The 26,349-nt window shown below is 43.2% G+C and overlaps 1 protein-coding gene across 1 annotated transcript; it reads right to left on the bottom strand.

Moving 5' to 3' along the window:
- Window positions 1-23,048: 23,048 nt before the first annotated feature.
- Window positions 23,049-25,984, bottom strand: LOC143960284 (olfactory receptor 2B8-like). Its single transcript, XM_077468703.1, has one exon. The coding sequence runs from the start codon at window positions 25,100-25,102 to the stop codon at window positions 24,104-24,106; it is 999 nt and encodes a 332-aa protein (XP_077324829.1). The 5' UTR covers window positions 25,103-25,984; the 3' UTR covers window positions 23,049-24,103.
- Between the last annotated feature and the right edge of the window lie 365 nt (window positions 25,985-26,349).

The raw sequence follows: 26,349 nt of genomic DNA on the forward strand, positions 1-26,349 counted from the left end.
TGAAGACTCCGATTACAAGTGGGAAGGCTGGCCGTAGGCCAGCCTGTATTTGTGGGAGGAGTCGGAGACTATATAACCCTCCTCCTCTGTCAGGGCCAGGGTTGGGGTTTTCTAGGTGCCCACCCACCCGTTTCCCCCAGGTTATTCACTCATACTCATAGTATTTTTCTTATTCTTACATTCAGGGTATGCCCTCTTTTCAGGCATACTGACCATCCAGGCCATGGCACACCTCAGGCCCTGTTTCTTAAGTAATATTGCATTTCCCACTTGAAGACTCCGATTACAAATAATATAATAGCCTTTGGCACTTCCGATACCTCCAATTGAAACATGCAGCCTCAACTCACTTAGGAAATAGAAATGTTCATTTTCAGAAGCCCTGCTGCATCCGGCACATGCAAACTGAATATCTTCCTACTATAGTATTCTGCAACAAGATAAACCTGATTATTCGAATAGACTAAGGTCTCGTTGGTCAAGTGATATACCGGATCTTTCAGATGACAATTGGGACGAGCTCTTGCACACATATTTTATTACCCCTATTTCTTCAAGAGACAAGCGTATTCATATACGCACAGTACCTCACATTTTTGTAAATATTTTATTTTTTCATGTGACAACACTGAAGAAAGCAAGTTTCCTCTGTTTCTGCTGAATTGTATTTATCTACCTGATATTGTCATATATTTACGTTATTGTTTTTGTGTTTAGTCTGATTACTTGTCTTATAGGTTACGCCTCCTGACGAAGATGTGTTTGACCTGTGAAACTAGTTGAGGTCTGGTTAATCTATGGGAAATACGTAACCAACAAATACTTCTAGGGGAAACCTCTGAGTATTTGTAAATTGTATATGCAATCATTTTGAGATTTTGTATGGCTTTTCTTTCTGTTTTTCTCTATATGTAATAAATGAATTTTTTATTCAAGAATTGTAATTGTATTTATCAGTACCAAGATAGTCCATTACTAACTTTGGGGGTTCGAGCAATTGCGTGGCTAGCCTCAGCAGCTACCCTCACGCTCTTACCCCTTTCCCTGCTCTTCTATATCATTTTGGATGATGGCACTTTTTTATGCCTAGGTTTAGGTGTCCTTATTTGAGGCTATACTCAATAAATTCACACAACACTGAAGAAATTACACTTTGCTACAATGTAAAGTAGTAAGTGTGCAGCTAAGTGGTAAATTTGCTGTGCCCTCAAAATAACCAGCCATTGATGTCTAAGCCGCTGACAACATAAGTTAGTGCACCCGTAAGTGAAAATGTCTAAATTGGGCCCAATTAGCCATTTTCCCGTCTCTGTGTCATGTGACTCATTAGTGTTACAAGGTCCCAGGTGTAAATGGGAAGCAGGTGTGTTAAATTTGGTGTTATCGCTTTCACTCTCTCATATTGGTCACTGGAAGTTCAACATGGCACCTCATGGCAAAGAACTCTTTGAGGATCTGAAAAAAAGAATTGTTGCTCTACATAAAGATGGCGTAGGTTATAAGAAGATTGGCAAGACTCTGAAACTTAGCTGCAGCACGGCGACCAAGACCATACAGTGGTTTAAAAGGATAGGTTTCACTCAGAACAGGCCTCGCCATGGTCGACCAAAGAAGTTGAGTGCACATGCTCAGCGTCATATCCAGAGGTTGTCTTTGGGAAATAGATGTATAAGTGCTGCCAGCATTGCTGCAGAGGTTGAAGGAGTGTGGGTTCAGCTTGTCAGTGCTCAAACCATATACCGCACAGTGGATCAAATTGGTCTGCATGGCTGTCGTTCCAGAAGGAAGCCTCTTCTAAAGATGATGCACAAGAAAGCCTGCAATCAGTTTGCTAAAGACAAGCAGAATAAGGGCATGGATTTCTGGAACCAAGATAAACGTATTTGGTTCAGATGGTGTGAAGCGTGTGTGGCGGCAAACAGGTGATAAGTACAAACACAAGTGTGTCTTGTTTACAGTCAAGCATGGTGGTGGGAGTGCCATGATCTGGGGCTGTATGAGTTCTGCCAGCACTGGAGAGCTACAGTTCATTAAGGGAACCATGAATGCCAACATGTACTGTGACATACTGAAGCAGAGCATGATCCCCTCCTTTCGGAGCCTGGGCTGCAGGGCACTATTCCAACATGATAACGACCCAAAACACACCTCCAAGATGACCACTGACTTGCTAAAGAAGCTGAGGGTAAAGGTGATGGACTGGCCAAGCATGTCTCCAGACCAGGGGCGGACTGAAAACTCATGGGGCCCCCGGGCAATAGAAAGTATTCGGCCCCCTTGAACTTTTCAACCTTTTGCCACATTTCAGGCTTCAAACATAAAGATATAAAATTTTAATTTTTTGTGAAGAATCACCAACAAGTGGGACACAATTGTGAAGTGGAACGAAATCTATTGGATATTTTAAACTTTTTTAGCAAATAAAAAACGTGGTGCGTGTAAAATTATTCGGCCCCTTTACTTTCAGTGCAGCAAACTCACTCCAGAAGTTCAGCGAGGATCTCTGAATGATCCAATGTTGTCCTAAATGACTGATGGTGATAAATAGAATCCACCTGTGTGTAATCAAGTCTCTGTATAAATGCACCTGCTCTGTGATAGTCTCAGGGTTCTGTTGAAAGCGCAGAGAGCATCATGAAGACCAAGGAACACACCAGGCAGGTCCGTAATACTGTTGTGGAGAAGTTTAAAGCCAGATTTGGATACAAAAAGATTTCCCAAGCTTTAAAAATCCCAAGGAGCACTGTGCAAGCGATCATTTTGAAATGGAAGGAGTATCAGACCACTGCAAATCTACCAAGACCTGGCCGTCCCTCTAAACTTTCAGCTCAGACAAGGAGAAGACTGATCAGAGATGCAGCCAAGAGGCCCATGATCACTCTGGATGAACTGCAGAGAACTACAGCTGAGGTGGGAGAGTCTGTCCATAGGACAACAATCAGTCGTACACTGCACAAATCTGGCCTTTATGGAAGAGTGGCAAGAAGAAAGCCATTTCTCAAAGATATCCATAAAAAGTCTCGTCTAAAGTTTGCCACAAGCCACCTGGGAGACACACCAAACATGTGGAAGAAGGTGCTCTGGTCAGATGAAACCAAAATCGAACTTTTTGCCCACAATGCAAAACGATATGTTTGGGGCGTAAAAGCAACACAGCTCATCACCCTCAACACACCATCCTCACTGTCAAACATGGTGGTGGCAGCATCATGGTTTGGGCCTGCTTTTCTTCAGCAGGGACAGGGAAGATGGTAAAATTGAGGGGAAGATGGATGCAGCCAAATACAGGACCATTCTGGATGAAAACCTGTTGGAGTCTGCAAAAGACCTGAAACTGGGACGGAGATTTATCTTCCAACAAGACAATGATCCCAAACATACAGCAAAATCTACAAAGGAATGGTTCACAAATAAACGTATCCAGGTGTTAGAATGGCCAAGTCAAAGTCCAGACCTGAATCCAATCGAGAATCTGTGGAAAGAGCTGAAAACTGCTGTTCACAAATGCTCTCCATCCAACCTCACTGAGCTCGAGCTGTTTTGCAAGGAAGAATGGGCAAGAATTTCAGTCTCTCGATGTGCAAAACTGATAGAGACATACCCCAAGCGACTTGCAGCTGTAATCGCAGCAAAAGGTGGGTCTACAAAGTATTAACGCAAGGGGGCCGAATAATTTTTTATTTCGTTAAATAAGTTTCAAAAATCCAATAGATTTCGTTCCACTTCACAATTGTGTCCCACTTGTTGGTGATTCTTCACAAAAAATAAAAATGTTATATCTTTATGTTTGAAGCCTGAAATGTGGCAAAAGGTTGAAAAGTTCAAGGGGGCTGAATACTTTCGCAAGGCACTGTACATACATGTACACACAGTATACACAGACATGTTTCTATTGGCTGAGAAGGTACTAGAAAGGTGGGGCTATAATCTCAGGATTATTAGACCAAAAGGATGTCGATAAGGGACATTTCAGAGACAGATGTAAAAAAAACACAGGTTTTTACATAATGTCCCTTATTTTACTGAGGCTGCCAACCCTGATGGGGCCCCCTAGTGGCCCAGAGCCCTCGGGCAGTGTTCGACCTAAACCCTACTGAGCATCCTCAAACGGAAGGTGGAGGAGCGCAAGGTCTCTAACATCCACCAGCTCCGTGCTATCGTCATGGGGAAGTGGAAGAGGACTCCAGTGGCAACCTGTGAAGCTCTGGTGAACTTCATGCCCAAGACGTTTAGGACAGTGCTGGAAAATAATAGTGGCCACACAAAATATTGACACTTTGGGCCCAATTTAGACATATTCACTTAGGGGTGTACTCACTTTTGTTGCCAGCGGTTTAGACATTAATGGCTGTGTGTTGAGTTATTTTTAGGGGACAGCAAATTTACACTGTTATACAAGCTGTACACTCACTACTTTACATTGTAGCAAAGTGTAATTTCTTCAGTGTTGTCACATGAAAAGCTATAATAAAATATTTACAAAAATGTGAGGGGTGTACTCACTTTTTTGAGATACTGTATATTCCACAGAATATATTATACAGCTTTCTGACTGTTTTGGATGTGCAAGAGACCAGACCCTCTCTGCCATAAATGTAATAAATGCACAGGATATTTATTGCATATGCTCTGGGCGTGTGGCCCCTTCTGGTCTTATGTGCAGTAACTCATTTTATCAGTACCGTACTTTTCCCAACATTTGAAACCCGAAATGGTGTATATTTGGAGTATTGGAAGATATAGATCTAGGACCGTATCAGAAACAGTTTTTACACATGCTACTGTTCTATGCTAGAAAAAAGGGTGGTATTGCAATGGGTATACACAGAGGTCATCCAACTTAACATGTGGAAGAGCTTGATTAAAAGAGTTCTCCTGCTAAATAAGATGACTTATGAAGCTAAGGGTTTTCCCCCAAAAATTTATAACATTTTTAGACCTTTAATGTGAGGTATTTGTATGTGTCTGTTTTGGGAATTTTAAGCTTACTACATTACTTACTTACGTACTACTATTGTAAGAGCACTGATAATGTGAGAATTCACATTCAATATGTATTACACCTTATACATGTATGCTTACTAGGTTATTCTTCAGGAATACTCTTGATAGGATAATGAAAGAGATAGCAAAACGTGACTTAGTACTTGGTGGGGAAACCCTTGTTGGCAAGCACAAAGTTAAGATGTTTCCTGTAGTTGGTGTTAACCTTTAAAATCTATTTTTCTGATTTATTAATCAGAAGATATGATATGGGTTAAAAGAGAATTCTATTGACAAGGAAAAGAAAGGTTTAACATAACACCATTTATAATTTAAGTAAGTTACAGTTCTATCTAATACACAGAAAATATCTATAGTCTTGGTGGTGACCAAACTGAAATCCCCATCATGTAAAAGTTCATTCAACCTTTTCCCTGTTTTCTCCATGTCATTACTAATTTGAATGATATGGGTATCCTTCCTTGCGAGCAGATTGTGAAGGTTTACTGACAGAGTATAAATTTTTATATCAAAATGGGGTAGATAGGTTATAGGATCTGGGACATCAGGGGGACTCTTAATGATATAGTCTTCTGTTAACACTGGTATGGGGGTTACTACAGTTTCCCCAATAATAGTGTACTCATGTGGAATGAAGCAAAAATTTGGATAGGGTATTGGACACGATTGACCCCCATAGAGAAATGTCTGGTGATTGGTAAACTACACAGTACAGTCCATCCATGTGGTAGGTGACCTTTGTGCTAGGTGTTCTCCATTTTGACAGCTTCACTGGGCAGTTAGCTTCCATCTCACTTGTACTGGTTTCTTGAGGTGGTTGGCGTGGACTTTCCAGTTGGGGGTCCCTCGCTACTTTGGTGGTGGGATCCGGGTCATTGCTTAGACCACAGACTGGAGTGTCAATTTCAAACACATCACAACGGCATAAGTACCTATTGTCTTTGACAGTGCAGCAGGCAGTGTGTGGTGCTTTCCATCGCCCTTGAACTTGAATGAGCATTTCGGGCAGGCTTCTGTTGGCCTAATGTTCGAGCGTAAAAAAATGATGACGCCGGATAACCCTCTTGCCCAACGGTTGACGGCTGGCTTGTCAGAACTCATAGCCCGCCAACTACTGCCATATAAACTGGTGGACTCGGAGGCCTTTCGCAAATTTATGGCCATTGGAACACCACAATGGAAGGTCCCAGGAAGGAAGTATTTCTCAGAGAAGGGCATCCCAGAGCTATATGGCCATGTTCAGCGGCAAGTGAATGTATCTCTGGCACACAGTGTCGGTGCCAAGATACATCTGACCACAGACACGTGGTCCAGCAAACACGGGCAGGGAAGGTATATCACTTTTACTGCCCACTGGGTGAACCTTCCGACGGCCGTCAAGCATGTAACCCGTGGCACCCGTGTAGATTTGGTTTTACCGCCACGGATTGCATTCAGGCCTGACTTCTTCTCCTCCTCCTCCTACTCCATCCTCCTCCCTCTCCCCCTCGGCTGACTCCTCCTTTTCCGCTGCTAGCGTCTCTTCCGCTGCGCCGCCCAAGCTCCCCAGAACCTATTCGACTTGCCAGGTGAGACGTTGCCATGCCGTGCTGCGTCTGTTGTGCCTGGAAGCCAAGAGCCACACTGGCCCGGCACTCCTTTCAGCTTTGCGTTCACAGGCAGATCAGTGGCTAACACCGCTCAATATGACAGTTGGTAAAGTGGTGTGTGACAACGGTGCCAATCTGCTTAGCGCATTGAAACAGGGCAAAATCACGCATGTGCCATGCATGGCACACGTCTTAAACTTGGTCGTGCAGCGATTCGTTGTCAAATACCCTGGGGTCCAGGACATCTTGCGGCAGGCAAGGAAAATCTCGGCCCATTTCAGAAGATCTTACACGGCCATGGCTCGCCTTGCTGACATTCAGCGGCGACACAATCTGCCGGTCAGACGTCTTATTTGCGATTGCCCGACGCGATGGAACTCAACCTTCTATATGCTTGATAGGCTGCTCCAGCAGAAACGTGCAGTTAACGTCTACCTGTATGAACTCTGAGGCAGAACAGGTTCTGGGGAGCTGGGTTTTTTTTCACCGTGCCAGTGGCTGCTCATGCGCGACGCATGCAGACTTCTGCGGCCATTTGAGGAGATCACCAAACTGGTCAGTCGCAGCCATGGCGCCATCAGTGACCTGGTACCTTATGCCTTCTTTATGGAGCGTGCATTGCGTCGTGTCATTGATCAAGCTGTGGAGGAGCAGGAGCAGGAAGATGAGGAAGTCGCAATGCTGGATGAATTCCCAGGGGGGGCTACTCTATCTGAGACAAGTGAACAACAGGAGTCTGAAGAGGAGTCAGAGGAGGATGGTGCCGGGCGGATGAGGAGGAGCAAGAAGAGCATGCTTTAAACCTTTCTGGGATCCCTGTTGTGCGTGGATGGGGAGAGGAGAATGAAGAGGACGACATTATCCTGGATGATGAGCAGGAGCCAGGCCACCACACCGCTTCCACTTTAGTGAAAATGGGGGCCTTCATGCTCCAGTGTTTTAATAGGGACCCCCGTATAAAAAGCATAAGGGTCAAGGACCAGTACTGGGTGGCAACGTACTTAGACCCCCGGTACAAACACAAAATGGCGGAAATGTTACCGCCGTCACAGAGGGCTGGCAGAATGGAGCACTTCCAGGCCTTGCTTCGAGAAATGCTGCATTCTGCCTTTGCGTGCGCTGGCAGAGGAGCAATTCCCACTCCCAGAGAAGGAGTTGCGGGTACCAATCCAACAGCGCCTGCAAGAAGAGGCCGGTTTGAAGATGTGTTGGTGACTTCGGATATGAGGTCATTCTTTCAGCCGACCCATCGACAGGTGTCATGCGGATCCAGCATCAGGGAACGCCTAGACCGTCAGGTGTCCGACTAAATCGGGTTAACGGCCGATGTGGACGCTCTGAGGAGTGATGAATCCCTGGAATACTGGGTGGGCAGGCTTGACCTCTGGCCAGAGCTTGCCCAATTTGCAATCAAACTGTTGGCTTGCCCCTCATCCAGTGTCCTGTCCGAAAGGACGTTCAGCGCAGCAGGGGGGATCGTGACCGATAAGCGTACTCGCCTAGCTCACGACAGTGTTAACTACCTCACATTTCTAAAAATGAATGAGGCATGGATCTCGGAGGAATTCAACACATGTGACCAGTAGACCATGTATATGTCTATAAAAATTTTTTTTTAAACGAGCACAGAGACCTTCTTTCTTCATTTGGCTCACTTCCTTGTCCAAAAAAAGCACACCGTACTATATGCCCATACCCTCCTCTTTGAAGAGGTTGAGCGGTGTCATATTTCTACTGGGGCTGCTTATTATGAGGGGCTCCCACCATCCCTGTGCTGTGCTGACATCCTCCTGGGACTGTACCTCTGCTGTGCATATTATGAGGGGCTCCCACCATCCCTGTGCTGTGCTGACTTTCTCCTGGGGCTGTACTTCTGCTGTGCATATTTTGAGGTGCTCCCACCATCCCTGTGCTATGCTCATTATGAGGGGCTCCCACCATCCCTGTGCTGTGCTGACTTCCTCCTGGGGCTGCTTATTATGAGGGGCTCCCACCATCCCTGTGCTATGCTGACATCCTCCTGGGGCTGCTTATTATGAGGGGCTCCCACCATCCCTGTGCTATGCTCATTATGAGGGGCTCCCACCATCCCTGTGCTATGCTCATTATGAGGGGCTCCCACCATCCCTGTGCTATGCTCATTATGAGGGGCTCCCACCATCCCTGTGCTATGCTGACTTCCTCCTGGGGCTGCTTACGGTGCAGGTGTCAGTGCTGTATATCACGGTGCTAATGTCAGTACTCTCTATCACATTGCTGCTGTCAGTGCTGTATATCACGGTGCTGGTGTTAGTGCTTTATGTCACGCTGCTGATGTCAGTGCTCTCTATCACGGTGCTGTTGTCAGATCACTCTATCACGTTGCAGGTGTCATTGCTGTATGTCACGCTGCTGATGTCAGTGCTCTCTATCACGGTGCTGTTGTCAGATGACTCTATCACGGTGCAGGTGTCATTGCTGTATGTCACGCTGCTGGTGATCATCTCCTGCACCCTCTTCTTTGCCTACCCTGTCCTTCCCTCTCCTCCATTGCCTTCATGCGCTCCACAGTCCTGAATTGTCACAACAACTTCCCATATAAAAAGAAAATGCTTGTAGTTGTCGATCCCAGATTCACCTCATACATGTGTTATGTCATTGGCCATGTGGTGGGACTATGCTTGCACAGCTTTTAATTATTTTGTGGCTGCAAATTTGACCTGTAGGTTTGCGAAGTTCGCCTCCCATTGAAGTCAATGGGGCCCACCGCGAACGTTCCGATTCGCGAACTATCGGCCGCGTTCGCGGTCCGCGTTCGCGAAACGTCCCGTCGGAAGTTCGTCCATCACTATTCACTATCAAACCCCAAAAACATTTGATTTCCTTCAGTAGAGGAGGAAATCTGGGTCCTACCCATGATGGGGAACTTGTCATGCTCCTCATTTGTAGATAGCTGGTCCCCATTGTCTGGTGAGTCTATGACAATGGTGCATTCTCGATTTTCCTGTGGCTCTGCGATTTCTCCCATCGCCACAGGAAATGTGGAATCGGAACCCATATCTTCCTCTCCCCAATACTCTTCATATTCCTCAGTGACCCCAATTTCATAGGCACAAGTAGATGCCGTAGCATTACCTTGTTCGCATCTGTTGGCCACAGCCGCCTGTCCTTTAAGGATTGAAATTGTTTGTAGCAACTGTGACTCGGTTTGCGTGCAGTGTGTGTGATCTATAAATGTTCCTTTCTTAGCTTCATGTAACTGATTTTGGACTACTTTGTATGCAGTAGTTATGTGGTCCAGCTCAGTCTCAACTTTAGTTAGCATGCTTTTATATTGTACCACTTCTTTCTGGGCCAATTTTACACTTTTAACATTTTCCTGCTGTGAGGCATTAACTAATTGATTAAGGGTAGTTAATGTTTGTACCTGGTTCTGTAAAGCTGTATTCTCTTTTTCCTTCTCAGAAATTGTGATATTTTTTATTATAGACTATATCTTCTAATTTCTGCATTTTAGCATTCATAGCCATGCAAGCTGCATACATGCCTGCTACGGCTAGACTTTTGAGCTTACTTTTTTTGGTTGTTTTAGCTTGTTCCTCAAACAACTCCTGGACATAAGTCCAAGGAGATGCTTTTAACTTGGCATCACAGGCAAATTCATTGTTCTTCTGTTTAAGAATATAAGTTGCTACAAAACTTTCTAGACAGGACATGACAGCCATTACCAATCTATACAATGCACAATTTGTAAGCTAAATTAACTTAACTGTTCCCCTGTACTATACAGTCACTTTGAGATTACCGTATAGAAGGAGGGAAGGAAAAAAAAAAAACAATAAACAAACTGAAATTAAATAAAAATGCAGAAAATACAGTAAAAATAAAACAATATTTTCAGCTCACAATAAAACACTCTTTTATATTAGTGGGGAAACACTAATTATACTCACCATAGCATTGAGCCTTCAATACAATAATGGAGCCAGGGGACAATAGAACCAAGAGCTTTGAGAGTGTGTTCCGTAAGCCCTCAAGGATCACTTATGGTGAATAGCCCTCTAGGCTGACAATAGTAAGGTAAACACAGCCTTGTTTACACCAGTATTTGTAATTCAATTCAGTAATACAAAAAAAACCAACAACAAAAACTTTTGCAAGGTCTAATATACTATGCTCAGTGCACCTTAATTTACACTAATAATAATCTTTCTCAGGCCGCGTACACACGGGCGGACTGTTCGCTCAACTTTGTCCGCTGAACAGTGTTTCAGCGGACAGTCCGCTCGTGTGTGGGGCTTCAGCGGACAGTTTCAGCGGACAGTTTGACGAACAAAGTTTTTCGGGAATTCCGAAAAACTGTCCGCTGAAACTTGGTTTGAGCGGACAGTCCGCCCGTGTGTAGGCCACTTTCGAAATGAGCAAACTGTTCCCGCTCGGAGGAAAGTCTGCTCATTTCGAGCGCGTCTCCAGGTAGGCGGGGCCCGCGAAGGAGACGTCGCGGGCCCCGCCGCCTGGTATGGACTTAAAGGGGAACCCCAACGCCGAAAAAAATCGGCGTGGGGGTCCCCCCAAAGTCCACAACAGACCCTTGTCCGAGCACGCTACCCGGCCGGCCAGGAAAGGGGGGCGAGCGAGCGCGCCCCCCCTCCCGAGCCGTACCAGGCCGCGTGCCCTCAACATGGGGGGGTGCCTTGGGGAAGGGGGGGCCGCGCGGCCCCCCCACCCCAAAGCACCTTGTCCCCATGTTGATGAGGACAAGGGCCTCTTCCCGACAACCCTGGCCGTTGGTTGTTGGGGTCTGCGGGCGGGGGGCTTATCGGAATTTAATAAGGGGGCCCCCGGATACCGGCCCCCCACCCTATGTGAATGAGTATGGGGTACAATGTACCCCTACCCATTCACCTGTAAAATAAAAGTACCCAAAAAAAAAACACAACACACGAGATAAAATATTTTATTGCACAGCTCCGGGGGTCTTCCGTCTTCGGGGGTCTTCTCGCCGGACTCCTCCGCTATCTTCTTGTAGCTCTTTTGCTAGCGGAGGAGTCCGGCTTTCTTCCTCCCCGCCGCCGGCCTCTTCTCCCGACTTCGGGGGTCTTGTCCCCCTCTTCGGTTCTTCTGCCGGGCCACCGCGCCTTCTTATAGCTCTTTTACAGGCGGTGGCCCGGTCTTCTGTCGCCGCTGTCGCCTTCCGGTCGCCTTCCGTTCTTCTTCTTGTTCTTCTTCTTCTTCTTCTCCAGGAGATGTTGACACGTCGCTCTCTCCGGCCGGAATGCCAGAGCCGCGCTGCGCGGCCACTTATATAGTGACAATGGGGCGGTGTCACATGGTATATGTCACATGGGTTGGTCACATGGGTTGATGTCACATGGGGACTATGACATCGTAAGGGGGCGGGGTCACCATGTGACCAACCCATGTGACATATACCATGTGACACCGCCCCATTGTCACTATATAAGTGGCCGCACAGCGCGGCTCTGGCATTCCGGCCGGAGAGAGCGACGTGTCAACATCTCCTGGAGAAGAAGAAGAAGAAGAACAAGAAGAAGAACGGAAGGCGACCGGAAGGCGACAGTGGCGACAGAAGACCGGGCCACCGCCTGTAAAAGAGCTATAAGAAGGCGCGGTGGCCTGGCAGAAGAACCGAAGAGGGGGACAAGACCCCCGAAGTCGGGAGAAGAGGCCGGCGGCGGGGAGGAAGAAAGTCGGACTCCTCCGCTAGCAAAAGAGCTACAAGAAGATAGCGGAGGAGTCCGGCGAGAAGACCCCCGAAGACGGAAGACCCCCGGAGCTGTGCAATAAAATATTTTATCTCGTGTGTTGTGTTTTTTTTTGGGGTACTTTTATTTTACAGGTGAATGGGTAGGGGTACATTGTACCCCATACTGATTCACATAGGGTGGGGGGCCGGTATCCGGGGGCCCCCTTATTAAAGGGGGCTCCCGGATTCCGATAAGCCCCCCGCCCGCAGACCCCGACAACCAACGGCCAGGGTTGTCGGGAAGAGGCCCTTGTCCTCATCAACATGGGGACAAGGTGCTTTGGGGTGGGGGGGCCGCGCGGCCCCCCCTTCCCCAAGGCACCCCCCCATGTTGAGGGCACGCGGCCTGGTACGGCTCGGGAGGGGGGGCGCGCTCGCTCGCCCCCCTTTCCTGGCCGGCCGGGTAGCGTGCTCGGACAAGGGTCTGTTGTGGACCTTGGGGGAACCCCCACGCCGATTTTTTTCGGCGTTGGGGGTTCCCCTTTAAGTACATTCCAGGCGGCGGAGCCCGCGACGTCTCCGTCGCGGGCCCCGCCTACCTGCACACGCGCTCGAAATGAGCGGACTGTTGCCTCGTGTGTGGGCGAGTCCGTTCATTTCAAAAGTTGCGCGGACTTAGTACGACGAACAAAGTTTGCCGTATTTGTCCGCTCAAAAAGTGCCGTGTGTGGGCGTGTTCGTTCATTCAAAAGTTTGAGCGGACTGTTTGACGAACTTAGTTTCGGCAGACAGTCCCCGCGTGTGTACGCGGCCTCAGAGATTAGCTTCAGTATTCAGCAACAAGACTTCCACAGTTCTGTACTTTAACTGACAACAATGAGAATATTACTGTTTGTAAAATTCCACAGTAAAAACAAACAAACTACTCTCTTGTAGCTATTTTTACTGTCCTATACAACAATATTATGCATTTAGTGGACAGACCATTTAAATTAAAACAAAAATTTGTTGAACCTTTTCAACAAAACCAAGACCACACTCAATTGGCGTTTTTCCAATGAAATACATGTACTCACCATGCAGGACTCTCAAACAATGGTTAGAGAGAGCAATGAAGCTTGGTGAGCACCAAAGAATGCAATAAAATAAATAAATAAATAATAGAAAAAAAATAATAAAAAAAAAAATAATAAAACTTTTCCCGCAAAGTTACTTCCTCCCCATTACATAGACCGGTATATAAAGGTACATCCAAATAACTTTTTCAATTATAATTTTGGGATATTAATGAAACAAAAAAAAAATTAATAATAATTAAAAAAAAATAATTAAAAAAAATCCAAAACAAAAAAATTATAATAACTTGTGGTATATATTCTCTCCTTAGAGTCAATCTAATACCCACTTAATAATAATAATAAAAAAAAAAAACATATAAAAAAAAACATTTACCTATATTTTTCCCTATATAGATTGGATAAGCTGACTCAGCTTAAATTCCCCCTAATAACCTTTTTATCTAGATAGATTGAATAAGCGGACTCAGCTTAAATTCCCTTAATAAGCTTAATCTCTAATAGACAAATTGTGGTATTATATTAAATACTTTCAGTCCTGTACTGGCCTTCGTTGGTCACCACTGTTAACCTTTAAAATCTATATTTCTGATTTATTAATCAGAAGATATGATATGGGTTAAAAGAGAATTCTATTGACAAGGAAAAGAAAGGTTTAACATAACACCAGAAAATATCTATAGTCTTTAAGCGAGGGAGTAAAATATTAGGTTAAAATACAACAAGAATACAGATTACATTCATCACAATACAAAACAAGACATATGACAAGTAGGTATACCTTTAAGTGCTGGGAGATGATCTGATAATTTACCTAATATTGGTCCATGGCCCTGGTCAGTTTCATCTGCCATCTATGTTGGTTTTGGGTCCCACTAATAAAGGGCCATCTCTCATTGACTTGCACAGGACCACCCTGATTGGTTAGCCCTCTCCTCCCCTGGGCGTATCTCTTGCAAGATTGGTCCATTTTCTCATAACTTAATTTCCCCTCAATAGCACCTCCTCTTTTGGGTTTAATTGGTTAGTGATAATTAGTCTGAAGCCCACTTAATTAAAGAGGAAGTCTGCTCTTGAATAGGGCACTTAACTATGCACAGTCCTAGCCGGGGTAAATTGTCCATTCCTGAACAGATCAAATAAATATTTTAAGCATATCAACCACCCTTTGAAATGGATAAATGGTTGATTAGCATAGAAGAATACACAAGCCTTTATCTAGCAAATTAATTCGGCTCCGTATCGACTACACACTCAAATGGTATCTCTTCCTGGGCCTTTGACTACCACATTAGGTAAACAGCAGGACATCTCCCTAACACACACACTTAGCATACTTGTAAGACAAAAGGGAATTTAATTGAATTATATACGCTGACCAGAAGTCTGTTCATGTATTTGAAAACATCCAGCCACGTTAACCTAATATTTCTTATAAACCTTCTTTATTTCTTATCCTAATATATACATCTATAATACAATAATTCCCACTTGCTAATGGAGATTAATCATAAACTCCTCATAAGGCAACATTGGTTACCAGGTTTGTACACATTTCAGGAGGGATTTTGGTCTACTCTTCTTGACAGATTTTCTGTAAATCCTTTCTTGGCTATCACTTGGCAACTCGAAGTTTCAGCTCCCTCCATAAAGTTTTGATAGGATTAAGGTCTGGTGACTGGCAATGCCACTCTATGACCTTAATGTGCTTCTTCTTGAGCTACTCCTGGTGGTATGTTTTTGGTCATTGTAATAAGTGAAAACGTATCCACAATCCACCTTCAGTGTTCTGGTTAAGGGAAGAAAGTTCTCATCCAAGATTTTACAATACATGGCCCCTTCCATTGGCCCCTCAATGCAGCAAAGTTGGCCTGTACCTTTAGCAGAGAACACCAAAGCATAACATTCCACCTCTGTGCTTGGCTGTAGAGATGATGTTCTTAGGGTCATAGTCAGCATTTTTCTTCCTCCAAACACAGCGAGTCGAGTTAATGCCAAAGAGCAAAATTCTGGTCTCATCTGACCACAGCACTCCCAATTCTTCTCTGAATCATTTAGCTGTTTGTTGCCAAACTTCACATGGGCCTGTACATGTGCCTTCTTGAGCAGGGGGACCTTGCGGGTACTGCAGGATTTCAATCTATGGCGGCGTAGTTAGCTAGTAATTTGTTTGGTGACTGCAGTCCCAACTGCCTTGAGATCATTCACAAGCTCCTCCCGTGTAGTTCTGGGATGATCCCTCACTTTTCACATGATCATCCTTACCCCATGAGGCTAAATCTTGCATGGAGCTCCAGACCAAAGGCAATTGATGGTTATTTTGTATTTCTTCCATTTGCAAATAATTGCTCCAACAGTTGTCTCCTTCTCACCAAGCTTCTTGCTGATGGTCTTGTAGCCCATTCCAGCCTTGTGCAGGTCTACAATCTTGTCCCTGCTGTCCTTTGACAGCTTTTTGGTCTTGCCCATAATGGTTAGGTTTGAATGGAAGGAAGCAATTCTGTGGGTAGGTGTTTTTTATACCTATAATGACTTGTCGTTAGGAGCACCTTCTTAAATTGAAAGGACTAATCTGTGTACCACAGGAGCACATACTGTGTCCAGTCTGTGGGAGACAGAATTATTGTTGATTGGTAGGGGATCAAATACTTATTTTACTCACTGAACTGCAACTCAATGTAAAACATTTGTATTTTGTGTTTTTTTCTGGACTTTTGGTTGATATTCTGTCTCTATCATTCAAAATACACCTATGATAAAAAATATAGACCCTTAATTTATTTGTGAATGGGCACACTTACAAAATCTGCAAGTGGCCAAATAATTATTTTCCCCACTATAGGTTGTTCCAAACATCTTGTAGAACTAACCACAGATCTTCTGTGAATGTAGGCTGCCTCAAATCCTTCTGTCTCTTCATTTCATCCCAGACAGACTCCATGATGTTGTGATCAGGGCTCTGTGGGGGCTAAACCATCACTTCCAGGAATCCCTGGTCTTTCTTACACTAAAGATAGTTCCTAAACAGAGCTTCACCCAAAAGGGGAAGCTCTGCTTGTTCGCACCCCCCCCACTGCCACATTTAGGGGGGAGGGTTCGTGGGTGCCTGGTTCTGACAGGTACTCGCTCCCACTTCCTGGTAAGATCACTGCACAGCGATCAATGTCACTTCTGGCCCCTACTCCTCCCCCTTACCTTCTGGGACACACAAAGGTCCCAGAAGACGGCGGGACCATTCAGAAAGTGCATGGTCAGTAGGAAACAGACTGTGAAGCCGCAAGGCTTCACTTCCTGTTTTCCTTACTACAGATGCCAGCACCTGCACCTGAAGCCAAATGACGAATTGGCTAGGGGTGTAGACATTGCGAGATCCCTGGACAGGTAAGTGCCTTTGTATTAAGAGTTAGCAGCTAGAGTATTTGTAGCTGCTGACTTTTATTTATTTTTTATTTTTTACAGAATGGAACTCCTCTTTAATGACATTGGCTGTATGTTTGAGTTTGTTGTTCTTCTGCAGAATAAATTTGGGGCCAATCATATGCATTCCTGATGGTATGGCATTATGGATAATTATCTGCCTGTATTTCTCAGCATTGACGACTTTATTGATCCTGACCAAATCCCCAACTCCATTTGCAGAAATATAGCCCCAGACCTGCAAGGAACCTCCAAGATGCTTCACTGTTGCCTGCAGACACTCATTATTGTACCTTCACCAACAAACTGCCTCCTGCTACAGTCAAGCAGGAGCTCAGCTGAAACACAAGCCTTGTTTAGTCCATTGTCTTAAATTCCGAGTGTGTGTACACAATTGTGACACACAAAAGTCCACCCATGCTCGGAATCAAGCAGAAAAGACACACTGGCTATTGAACTTAATTTTCCTCAGCTTGTCGTACGACCCTGCGTTCTTGCCAATCAGAATTTCTGAAAACATTTGTGCGATCGTGTGTATGCAAGACAAGTTTCAGCCAACATCTGTCGGAAATAAATCCACAATTTGGTTGTCAGAAAGCTGGTTAATGAGATTTGGACAGCCCTGGGTCTTCTTTCTGGGGAACTAGTACCAAAATATTTGGGTGGGCAATAACTTGTGTCACTTAGGCTTTTCTAGGTGACTAGTTGTTAAATAGTTACTATTATATATCACTGTTAGCTGTTACTTGCTAGCAGCTGATTAGCTTATTGTTTATGTTTACTGTATGTTAGCTGTTCCTTAGATGCACTGTTATGCCCTGTACACAGGGTCGGACATTCCGACGACAAAATCCGTCAGATTTTTTCAGACGGATTTTGGCCCAAATTTATCTTGCATACACATGGTTGTACAAAGTTGTTGGAAAATCCGATTGTTCAGAATGAGGTGACCTAAATTACGTACGACGGGACTATAAAGAGGGTAGTAGCCAATAGCTTTCATCTTGTAATTTATTCTGAGCATGTGTGGCACTTTGTCCGTCGGAAATTGTCTACACACGATCGCATTTAAACGATCGGATTTTGTTGTCGGAAAATTTTAGATCCAGATCTCAATCTTTGTGTGTCGAAAAATTCAGACAGAAAACGTCAGATGGAGCCCACACACGATCGGATTTTCCGACAACACGATCCGATCGTACATCTTCTGTCGGAAAGTCCGACCGTGTGTACAGGGCATTAGATGTACTGGGATATTACTGTTAAAGTTTGCATTGTTTAGGATAATGTGATTAAGCTCTGATCTGATTTTGTGTGGTATTAATTCTGGGTTCTGAATAAAGAGTTCTATCTTGCACCTAAGCTTGTGTCATCTAGTTCCTGGGTGCAATGCTCAGCTATAATACCTGGTTCCTGGTTCCAGAGTGGATGAATCTGTATCTTGGCAGAGGCACAATAAAAAATATCCCAGAGACACAATAAAAACATGATAGGCATACCTCCTAACTTTGAGAGATGGAAAAGAGGGACACATTATGGCATACCTCCAGTAACATGGACTATGAGGTTTAATGAGCAAAATCATTGGTTTATTCCAATTTTGTTATTAATTATTTTCCATTATTTAGGCTTTTCAAGAGTAATTTGATTCCAAAAAAGGTCAATCCCTGCAAATGAGGCCCAGTTGGGATGTTTGATGATAGAGGTTGTAATCTTTCTCTATACTTTAAGTACATTTTCTTAACTGGCAATGTATAATATATGGTTAGTAGAAAAAGCTGATAATGCATGTGGTCCTGAGAGTGGACTAATTTCACTCCTTAAGTCTGAAAAGGTTAGCTGCATGTCACTGCTTGTGAAGTGTTGGTCCAAAGTGCTTTGAACAAAGAATGCCCATGTCAAAGTCCAATATTTTTTAGCATGAGCAGCTGAAACCTTTGTATGTTGGTACCTTGGGGTGAGATTAGTAAATCTGTCTGCCTCTTTTAACTGCTGAAGAGTAGAATTTGAGAATTTGGAAAACACACAGACCCATTGAACTGAATATGATGGCAATAAGGCAATTATTTTTCCATTCTTCAAACAAAAAAAAAAATCTAAAAATTGTCACTATACTTAGTTCTAAAGTCAAAAAAGGAGAAAGTGAGCACTGACTAGTTATCTAGCAGCTAGCACAAAAAGGTGAATACACAACCTATGCCTAGGCTAACCCCTTGATAATGTTCTGGAGCATGAAATGTATCAAGAAGGGCCTACATGCTCACGCTGTCGCCAACCTGTCCACGTGGCATAACATGTGAGTTTTTTAGGCCTATTTTGTATCATGCTGCAGCTCTTTTTATGTCAGTTTTTTAAATAAAATACTACACTATATTAGCATTTTTGGGCTCCCATGGGTGAGCTTTTTTATCTAGTGCTTTATTCTATCATGGACCACCATTCTACTGATACACCATAATGTGATGTCCCGCTACTTCTGAGTAACTGCGTAGAAGCGTATTACTATTGAGTGCTAAGATTGGTGGAGGTGCACATGTGTGAAAACTCATTTTGGGGCACAGCTGGTGGTGTTTACCTCTTGTTTGCTTTTTTCAATTTCTGGTAAGCACATAGACTTATCATATATAGTGTTTGAAGATTTTATTGAAGATATACCGTACTTAGAGTTCTATTTTCACTCGGGCACATGTTTTTTTCTTGCAATTCCCAGCAACACCCCTTTAACTTTCTTGCATCTCAAGCTGTAGATGAGTGGTTTAAGCACTTGATTCACAACACTATAGAAGAAGATGGCCTTTTTATCCTGGTTGGCCACATGAGTGTCCCCTGCTCTCATGTACAGTATCTCACAAAAGTTAGTGCACCGCTCACATTATTGTAAATATTTTATTATATCTTTTCATGTGACAACACCAAAGAAATTACACTTTGCTACAATGTAAAGTAGTGAGTGTACAGCTTGTATAACAGTGTAGATCTGCTGTCCCTTCAAAATAACCCAACACATAGCCATTAATGTCTAAACCGCTGGCAACAAAATTGAGTACACCCCTAAGTGAAAATGTCCAAATTGGGCTCAAAGTGTCAATATTTTGTATGGCCACCATTTTTTTCCAGCACTGCCTTAACCCTCTTGGGCATGGAGTTCACCAGAGCTTCACAGGTTACCACTGGAGTCCTCTTCCACTCCTCCATGACGACATCATGGAGCTGGTGGATATTAGAGACCTTGTGTTCCACCTCCTTCCGTTTGAGGATGCCCCATAGATACTCAAAAGGGTTTAGGTCTGTAGACATGCTTGGCCAGTCCATCACCTTTACCCTCAGCTTCTTTAGCAAGGCAGTGGTCATTTTGGAGGTGTGTTTGGGGTTGGTATCATGTTGGAAAACTGCCCTGCAGCCCAGTCTCTGAAGGAAGGGGATCATGCTCTGCTTCAGTATGTCACAGTACATGTTGGCATTCATGGTTCCCTCAATGAACTGTAGCTCTCCAGTGCCAGCAGCACTCATGCCACCCCAGACCATGACACTCCCACCCCCATGCTTGACTGTAGTCAAGACACATTTGTCTTTGTACTCCTAACCTGGTTGTCGCCACACACGCTTTACACCATCTGAACCAAATAAGTTTATCTTGATCTCATCAGACTACAGGACATGGTTCCAGTAATCCATGTCCTTAGTCTGCTTGTCTTCAGAAAACAATTTGTGGACTTTCTTGTGCATCATCTTTAAAAGCGGCTTCCCTCTGCGACGACACCCATGCAGAAAAATCTGATGCAGATTGTGGCATATGGTCTAAGCACTGACAGGCTGACCCCCCACCGCTTCAACCTGTGCCACAATGCTGGCAGCACTCATATGTCTATTTCCCAAAGACAACCTCTGGATATGACGCTGAGCACATGCAATCAACTTCTTTGGTAGATCACGGTGAGGCCTGTTCTGAGTGGAACCTGTCCTGTTAAACTGCTGAATGGTCTTGGTCACCGTGCTGCAGCTCAGTTTCAGGGTCTTGGCATTCTTCTTATAGCCTAGGGCCTAGGCCATCTTTATGTAGAGCAATGATTATTTTTTTCGGATCCTCAGAGAGTTCTTTGACATGAGGTGCCATGTTGAACTTCCAGTGACTAGTATGAGAGAGTGAGAGCAATAACACCACATTTAACACACCTGCACCCCATTCACACCTGAGAACTTGCAACACAAATGAGTCACATGACACCAGGAAGGGAAAATAGCTAATTGGGCCCAATTTGAACATTTTGACTTGAGGTGTTCAGAATGAGATGACCTAAATCACGTACGACGGGACTATAAAGAGGGCAGTAGCCAATAGCTTTCATCTCGTAATTTATTCTGAGCATGTGTGGCACTTTGTCCGTCGGAATTGTCTACACACGATCGGCATTTAAACAATCGGATTTTGTTGTCGGAAAATTTTAGATCCAGATCTAAAACTTTGTGTGTCGGAAATTCCAAAGGAAAAAGTCAGATGGAGCCCACACACGATCGGATTTTCCGACAACACGATCCGATCGTACATCTTCTGTTGGAAAGTCCGACCGTGTGTACAGGGCATTAGATGTACTGGGATATTACTGTTAAAGTTTGCATTGTTTAGGATAATGTGATTAAGCTCTGATCTGATTTTGTGTGGTATTAATTCTGGGTTCTGAATAAAGAGTTCTATCTTGCACCTAAGCTTGTGTCATCTAGTTCCTGGGTGCAATGCTCAGCTATAATACCTGGTTCCTGGTTCCAGAGTGGATGAATCTGTATCTTGGCAGAGGCACAATAAAAAATATCCCAGAGACACAATAAAAACATGATAGGCATACCTCTTAACTTTGTGAGATGGAAAAGAGGGACACATTATGGCATACCTCCAGTAACATGGACTATGAGGTTTAATGAGCAAAATCATTGGTTTATTCCAATTTTGTTATTAATTATTTTCCATTATTTAGGCTTTTCAAGAGTAATTTGATTCCAAAAAAGGTCAATCCCTACAAATGAGGCCCAGTTGGGAGGTTTGATGATAGAGGTTGTAATCTTTCTCTATACTTTAAGTACATTTTCTTAACTGGCAATGTATAATATATGGTTAGTAGAAAAAGCTGATAATGCATGTGGTCCTGAGAGTGGACTAATTTCACTCCTTAAGTCTGAAAAGTTTAGCTGAATGTCACTGCTTGTGAAGTGTTGGTCCAAAGTGCTTTGAACAAAGAATGCCCATGTCAAAGTCCAATATTTTTTAGCATGAGCAGCTGAAACCTTTGTATGTTGGTACCTTGGGGTGAGATTAGGAAATCTGTCTGCCTCTTTTAACTGCTGAAGAGTAGCATTTGAGAATTTGGAAAACACACAGACCCATCGAACTGAATATGATGGCAATAAGGCAAGTTTTTTTTCCATTCTTCAAACAAAAAAAAAATCTAAAAATTGTCACTATACTTAGTTCTAAAGTCAAAAAAGGAGAAAGTGAGCACTGACTAGTTATCTAGCAGCTAATACAAAAAGGTGAATACACAACCTATGCCTAGGCTAACCCCTTGATAATGTTCTGGAGCATGAAATGTATCAGGAAGGGCCTACATGCTCACGCTGTCGCCAACCTGTCCTCGTGGCATAACATGTGAGTTTTTTAGGCCTATTTTGTATCATGCTGCAGCTCTTTTTATGTCAGTTTTTTAAATAAAATACTACACTATATTAGCATTTTTGGGCTCCCATGGGTGAGCTTTTTTATCTAGTGCTTTATTCTATCATGGACCACCATTCTACTGATACACCATAATGTGATGTCCTGCTACTTCTGAGTAACTGCGTAAAAGTGTATTACTATTGAGTGCTAAGATTGGTGGAGGTGCACATGTGTGAAAACTCATTTTGGGGCACAGCTGGTGGTGTTTACCTCTTGTTTGCTTTTTTCAATTTCTGGTAAGCACATAGACTTATCATATATAGTGTTTGAAGATTTTATTGAAGATATACCGTACTTAGAGTTCTATTTTCACTCGGGCACTTTTTTTCTTGCAATTCCCAGCAACACCCCTTTAACTTTCTTGCATCTCAAGCTGTAGATGAGTGGTTTAAGCACTTGATTCACAACACTATAGAAGAAGATGGCCTTTTTATCCTGGTTGGCCACATGAGTGTCCCCTGCTCTCATGTACAGTATCTCACAAAAGTTAGTGCACCGCTCACATTATTGTAAATATTTTATTATATCTTTTCATGTGACAACACCAAAGAAATGACACTTTGCTACAATGTAAAGTAGTGAGTGTACAGCTTGTATAACAGTGTAGATCTGCTGTCCCTTCAAAATAACCCAACACATAGCCATTAATGTCTAAACCGCTGGCAACAAAATTGAGTACACCCCTAAGTGAAAATGTCCAAATTGGGCTCAAAGTGTCAATATTTTGTGTGGCCACCATTATTTTCCAGCACTGCTTAAACCCTCTTGGGCATGGAGTTAACCAGAGCTTCACAGGTTACCACTGGAGTCCTCTTCCACTCCTCCATGACGACATCATGGAGCTTGTGGATATTAGAGACCTTGCGTTCCACCTCCTTCCGTTTGAGGATGCCCCATAGATGCTCAAAAAGGTTTAGGTCTGTAGACATGCTTGGCCAGTCCATCACCTTTACCCTCAGCTTCTTTAGCAAGGCAGTGGTCATTTTGGAGGTGTGTTTGGGGTTGTTATCATGTTGGAATATTGCCCTGCAGCCCAGTCTCCAAAGGGTGGGGATCATGCTCTGCTTCAGTATGTCACAGTACATTTTGGCATTCATGGTTCCCTCAATGAACTGTAGCTCTCCAGTGCCAGCAGCACTCATGCCACCCCAGAACATGAAAATGACTGTACCATAAAATAAGGTGACCATAATGTGGAAAAAAGATTTTAGGGCCATAGATGTACTAATTATTAAATGATGACCTTGTTAAAAATACAGAGCTGCCCTGTATCCTCTGATCTCTACTTGTGTAACCTCAAGGAGTGTATTTAGTCCAGTTCTTATCTAGGTCCTACAACTCCGTTAGCACCTATCCTAGATGAAGACAGTGGTGTGGCTTGAGTTGTTCAGCAAAAGATAATGGTCATGGCTGATTCTACACGGCAAGCGAAAAAGCTGTGTGTTGTCAGCCCATAATAGGAAATTAAGAGTTGAGTGCATTTCTGGCAAATCATCAGGTATTTTTCCGTACTAGCGGGGTTTCTCAAGGGCTAAAACATGGACAAGTATGCATGTGTTGTCGAGTTGTAGTATGTCTACTGCATAAATGTATTGCAGAGATGTACCATGTGTTAATGTTCCTATTATGGCACATGCTTTTTTCTCACAATCCCCAGCAACGCCTCTTTAACTTCCTTGTTTCTTAAGGTGTAGATGAGAGGGTTCAGCACTGGAGTCACAACACTATAGAACACAGTGGCCATTTTGTCCTGATTGGCTACATGAGTGTCTCCCGGTCTCATGTACATAAAAATGATTGTACCATAGAATAAAGTGACTACCATCATGTGTGAAGCACAAGTGGAGAAAGCCTTCTTTCGGCCTGTGGATGTAGTGATTTTAACAATATTGGAAATAACGTAGCCGTATGTTATAAGAATGAGGAAAAATGGGCCCATAACCACCAACATAGCACAGAAGAAAATAATGGTCCTGTTAAGAGAAGCATCTGTGCAGGATAGCTCTAGAACAGATGGTATCTCACAAAAGAAATGGTTAATGACATTTGGGCCACAGAATGACAATCGCAATGCAAAAAACATGTTTATTAATGAATTTAGAAAGCCTGTGATCCAACAACCACTTGCTATTTTAATGCATAAACATGGATGCATAATGGCGGTATAGTGTAATGGCCTACATATAGCCACATAGTGATCATAAGCCATTGCTAAGAGAAGGCAGCACTCGGAACCTCCTAAACACATGTACACAACCATTTGGGTGAAACAAGCGCTGAATGATATCCCATTCTTCGTTGATAAAAGGTTTATAAGCATTTTGGGAACTACGCTGGTGGTGAAAGAAAGGTCCAAAAATGATAAGTTGCTTAAGAAGAAATACATTGGTGTATGGAGACGGAGGCTTATCCTGCTGATAAAAATAATAAGGCTATTACCCAGAAGGGCAACAATATAAGTGATAAGAATGATCACAAATAAAACAATCTGCAAGTCTGGTTTGCTTGTCAGCCCCAGAAGAATGAATTCTTCAACTTTCGTGTAGTTCCATGTCATTATTCCCAATAAGATGTCCTGCAGATAGAATTTTGTAGTGGAAATATCATGATAAAAACTATACATTCATGAAAAAATTGTGGTAAGCCCCTTTCATAGTAAGAGTCCACCTGACACTGCTTTCTCCACTGGTTCAAGCTTGGGGCAGCTTTACAAGTCCAAGAAGTTTTTAGTGTGTTACAGTGAATAAAAGGGAGGCATAAGTGTGACCGTGTATAATGTACCATACAAGGGTTAAATGATTATGCATCGTGAAAGGCAGAGTAAAGGGTTAATGTACAGTGTATACAGATTATATAGGGGAAGATTTACTAAACCTGGTGCGCACAGAAGCTGGTGAAGCTCTGCATAGAAACCAATCAGCTTCCAGGTTTTTATTGTCAAAGCTTAATTGGAGAGTTAGAAGCTGATTTGGTAGAAGCAGTATTGGTAAATCTCCCCCATAATTTTCCATTGGTGCCAAAAAAATGATTTGTAAGCCTTTGAAAATTGGCATAGATATTTTTAGGCATACACTTTCCACACCAATATGTGTTTTGATACTGACAATATATTCTAGTTAACACAGATGTTTTATGTTGTAATATAAGAAATCAAACCCAAGCCTTACATCAAATCTTATTTTAATCCCTAACCCGTTGTCAGCTATGTAGCCAACAGCGTTCTAGCCATATGTAGCCAAATGCATTAGGGTGTGCACTACAAAGCTCAAATCTCAATTACATGTATGTGTGTATATATATATATATATATATATATATATACACACACACACACCCTCTTATAAATAAATGCAAACAAACCTTTTAAAATGTATTAAAACATGGACAGTGTCAGTAGGACAGTGGATGGTGTCAGTAGTTTTTTTTTTATTTGTATTATTACTTTTTTTTTTTTATTTACATTTTTTTTTATATCTATACACAAATGTTTCACCTTTCATTAATACTTTTCTTGTTCAAATATTTTATTAAGGTTACAAGAAAAGAATCACACACATTAAACGACAACAAAGTAACACTGTGTATGCTTGTCTAACGTACATGGAGCAAAAGTATAGATCTCAAATTAGTGCAACCTGTTGTTGAGGTGCAATGGGATATATATGTACAATCAACCTTTTAGGTTACGTATCATGGGTAACACAATGAGTTATAGTCCAAAAAAATCATTGGCTTAAACTGTATAACTGTGAAAAAAATGGAAGGCCTAAGAGGGATCAGTCGTATTACCCTTTTAAATAATTTTTTACACCTTTCATGTTTTACAATATTACTTTTCATTTTTTTACAGGGGCCCCAATGGGGGGCTTT

Source organism: Lithobates pipiens, unplaced genomic scaffold (genome assembly GCF_037356315.1).
Source record: "Lithobates pipiens isolate NorthernLeopardFrog02 unplaced genomic scaffold, aLitPip1_a1.2 Scaffold_8, whole genome shotgun sequence".
NCBI lineage: Eukaryota > Metazoa > Chordata > Amphibia > Anura > Ranidae > Lithobates > Lithobates pipiens.

What these genes read in the sequence shown, in the direction of transcription:
- LOC143960284 (XM_077468703.1), bottom strand. Translation starts at nt 25,102, where the DNA reads ATGTATAGTTTTTATCATGATATTTCCACTACAAAATTCTATCTGCAG.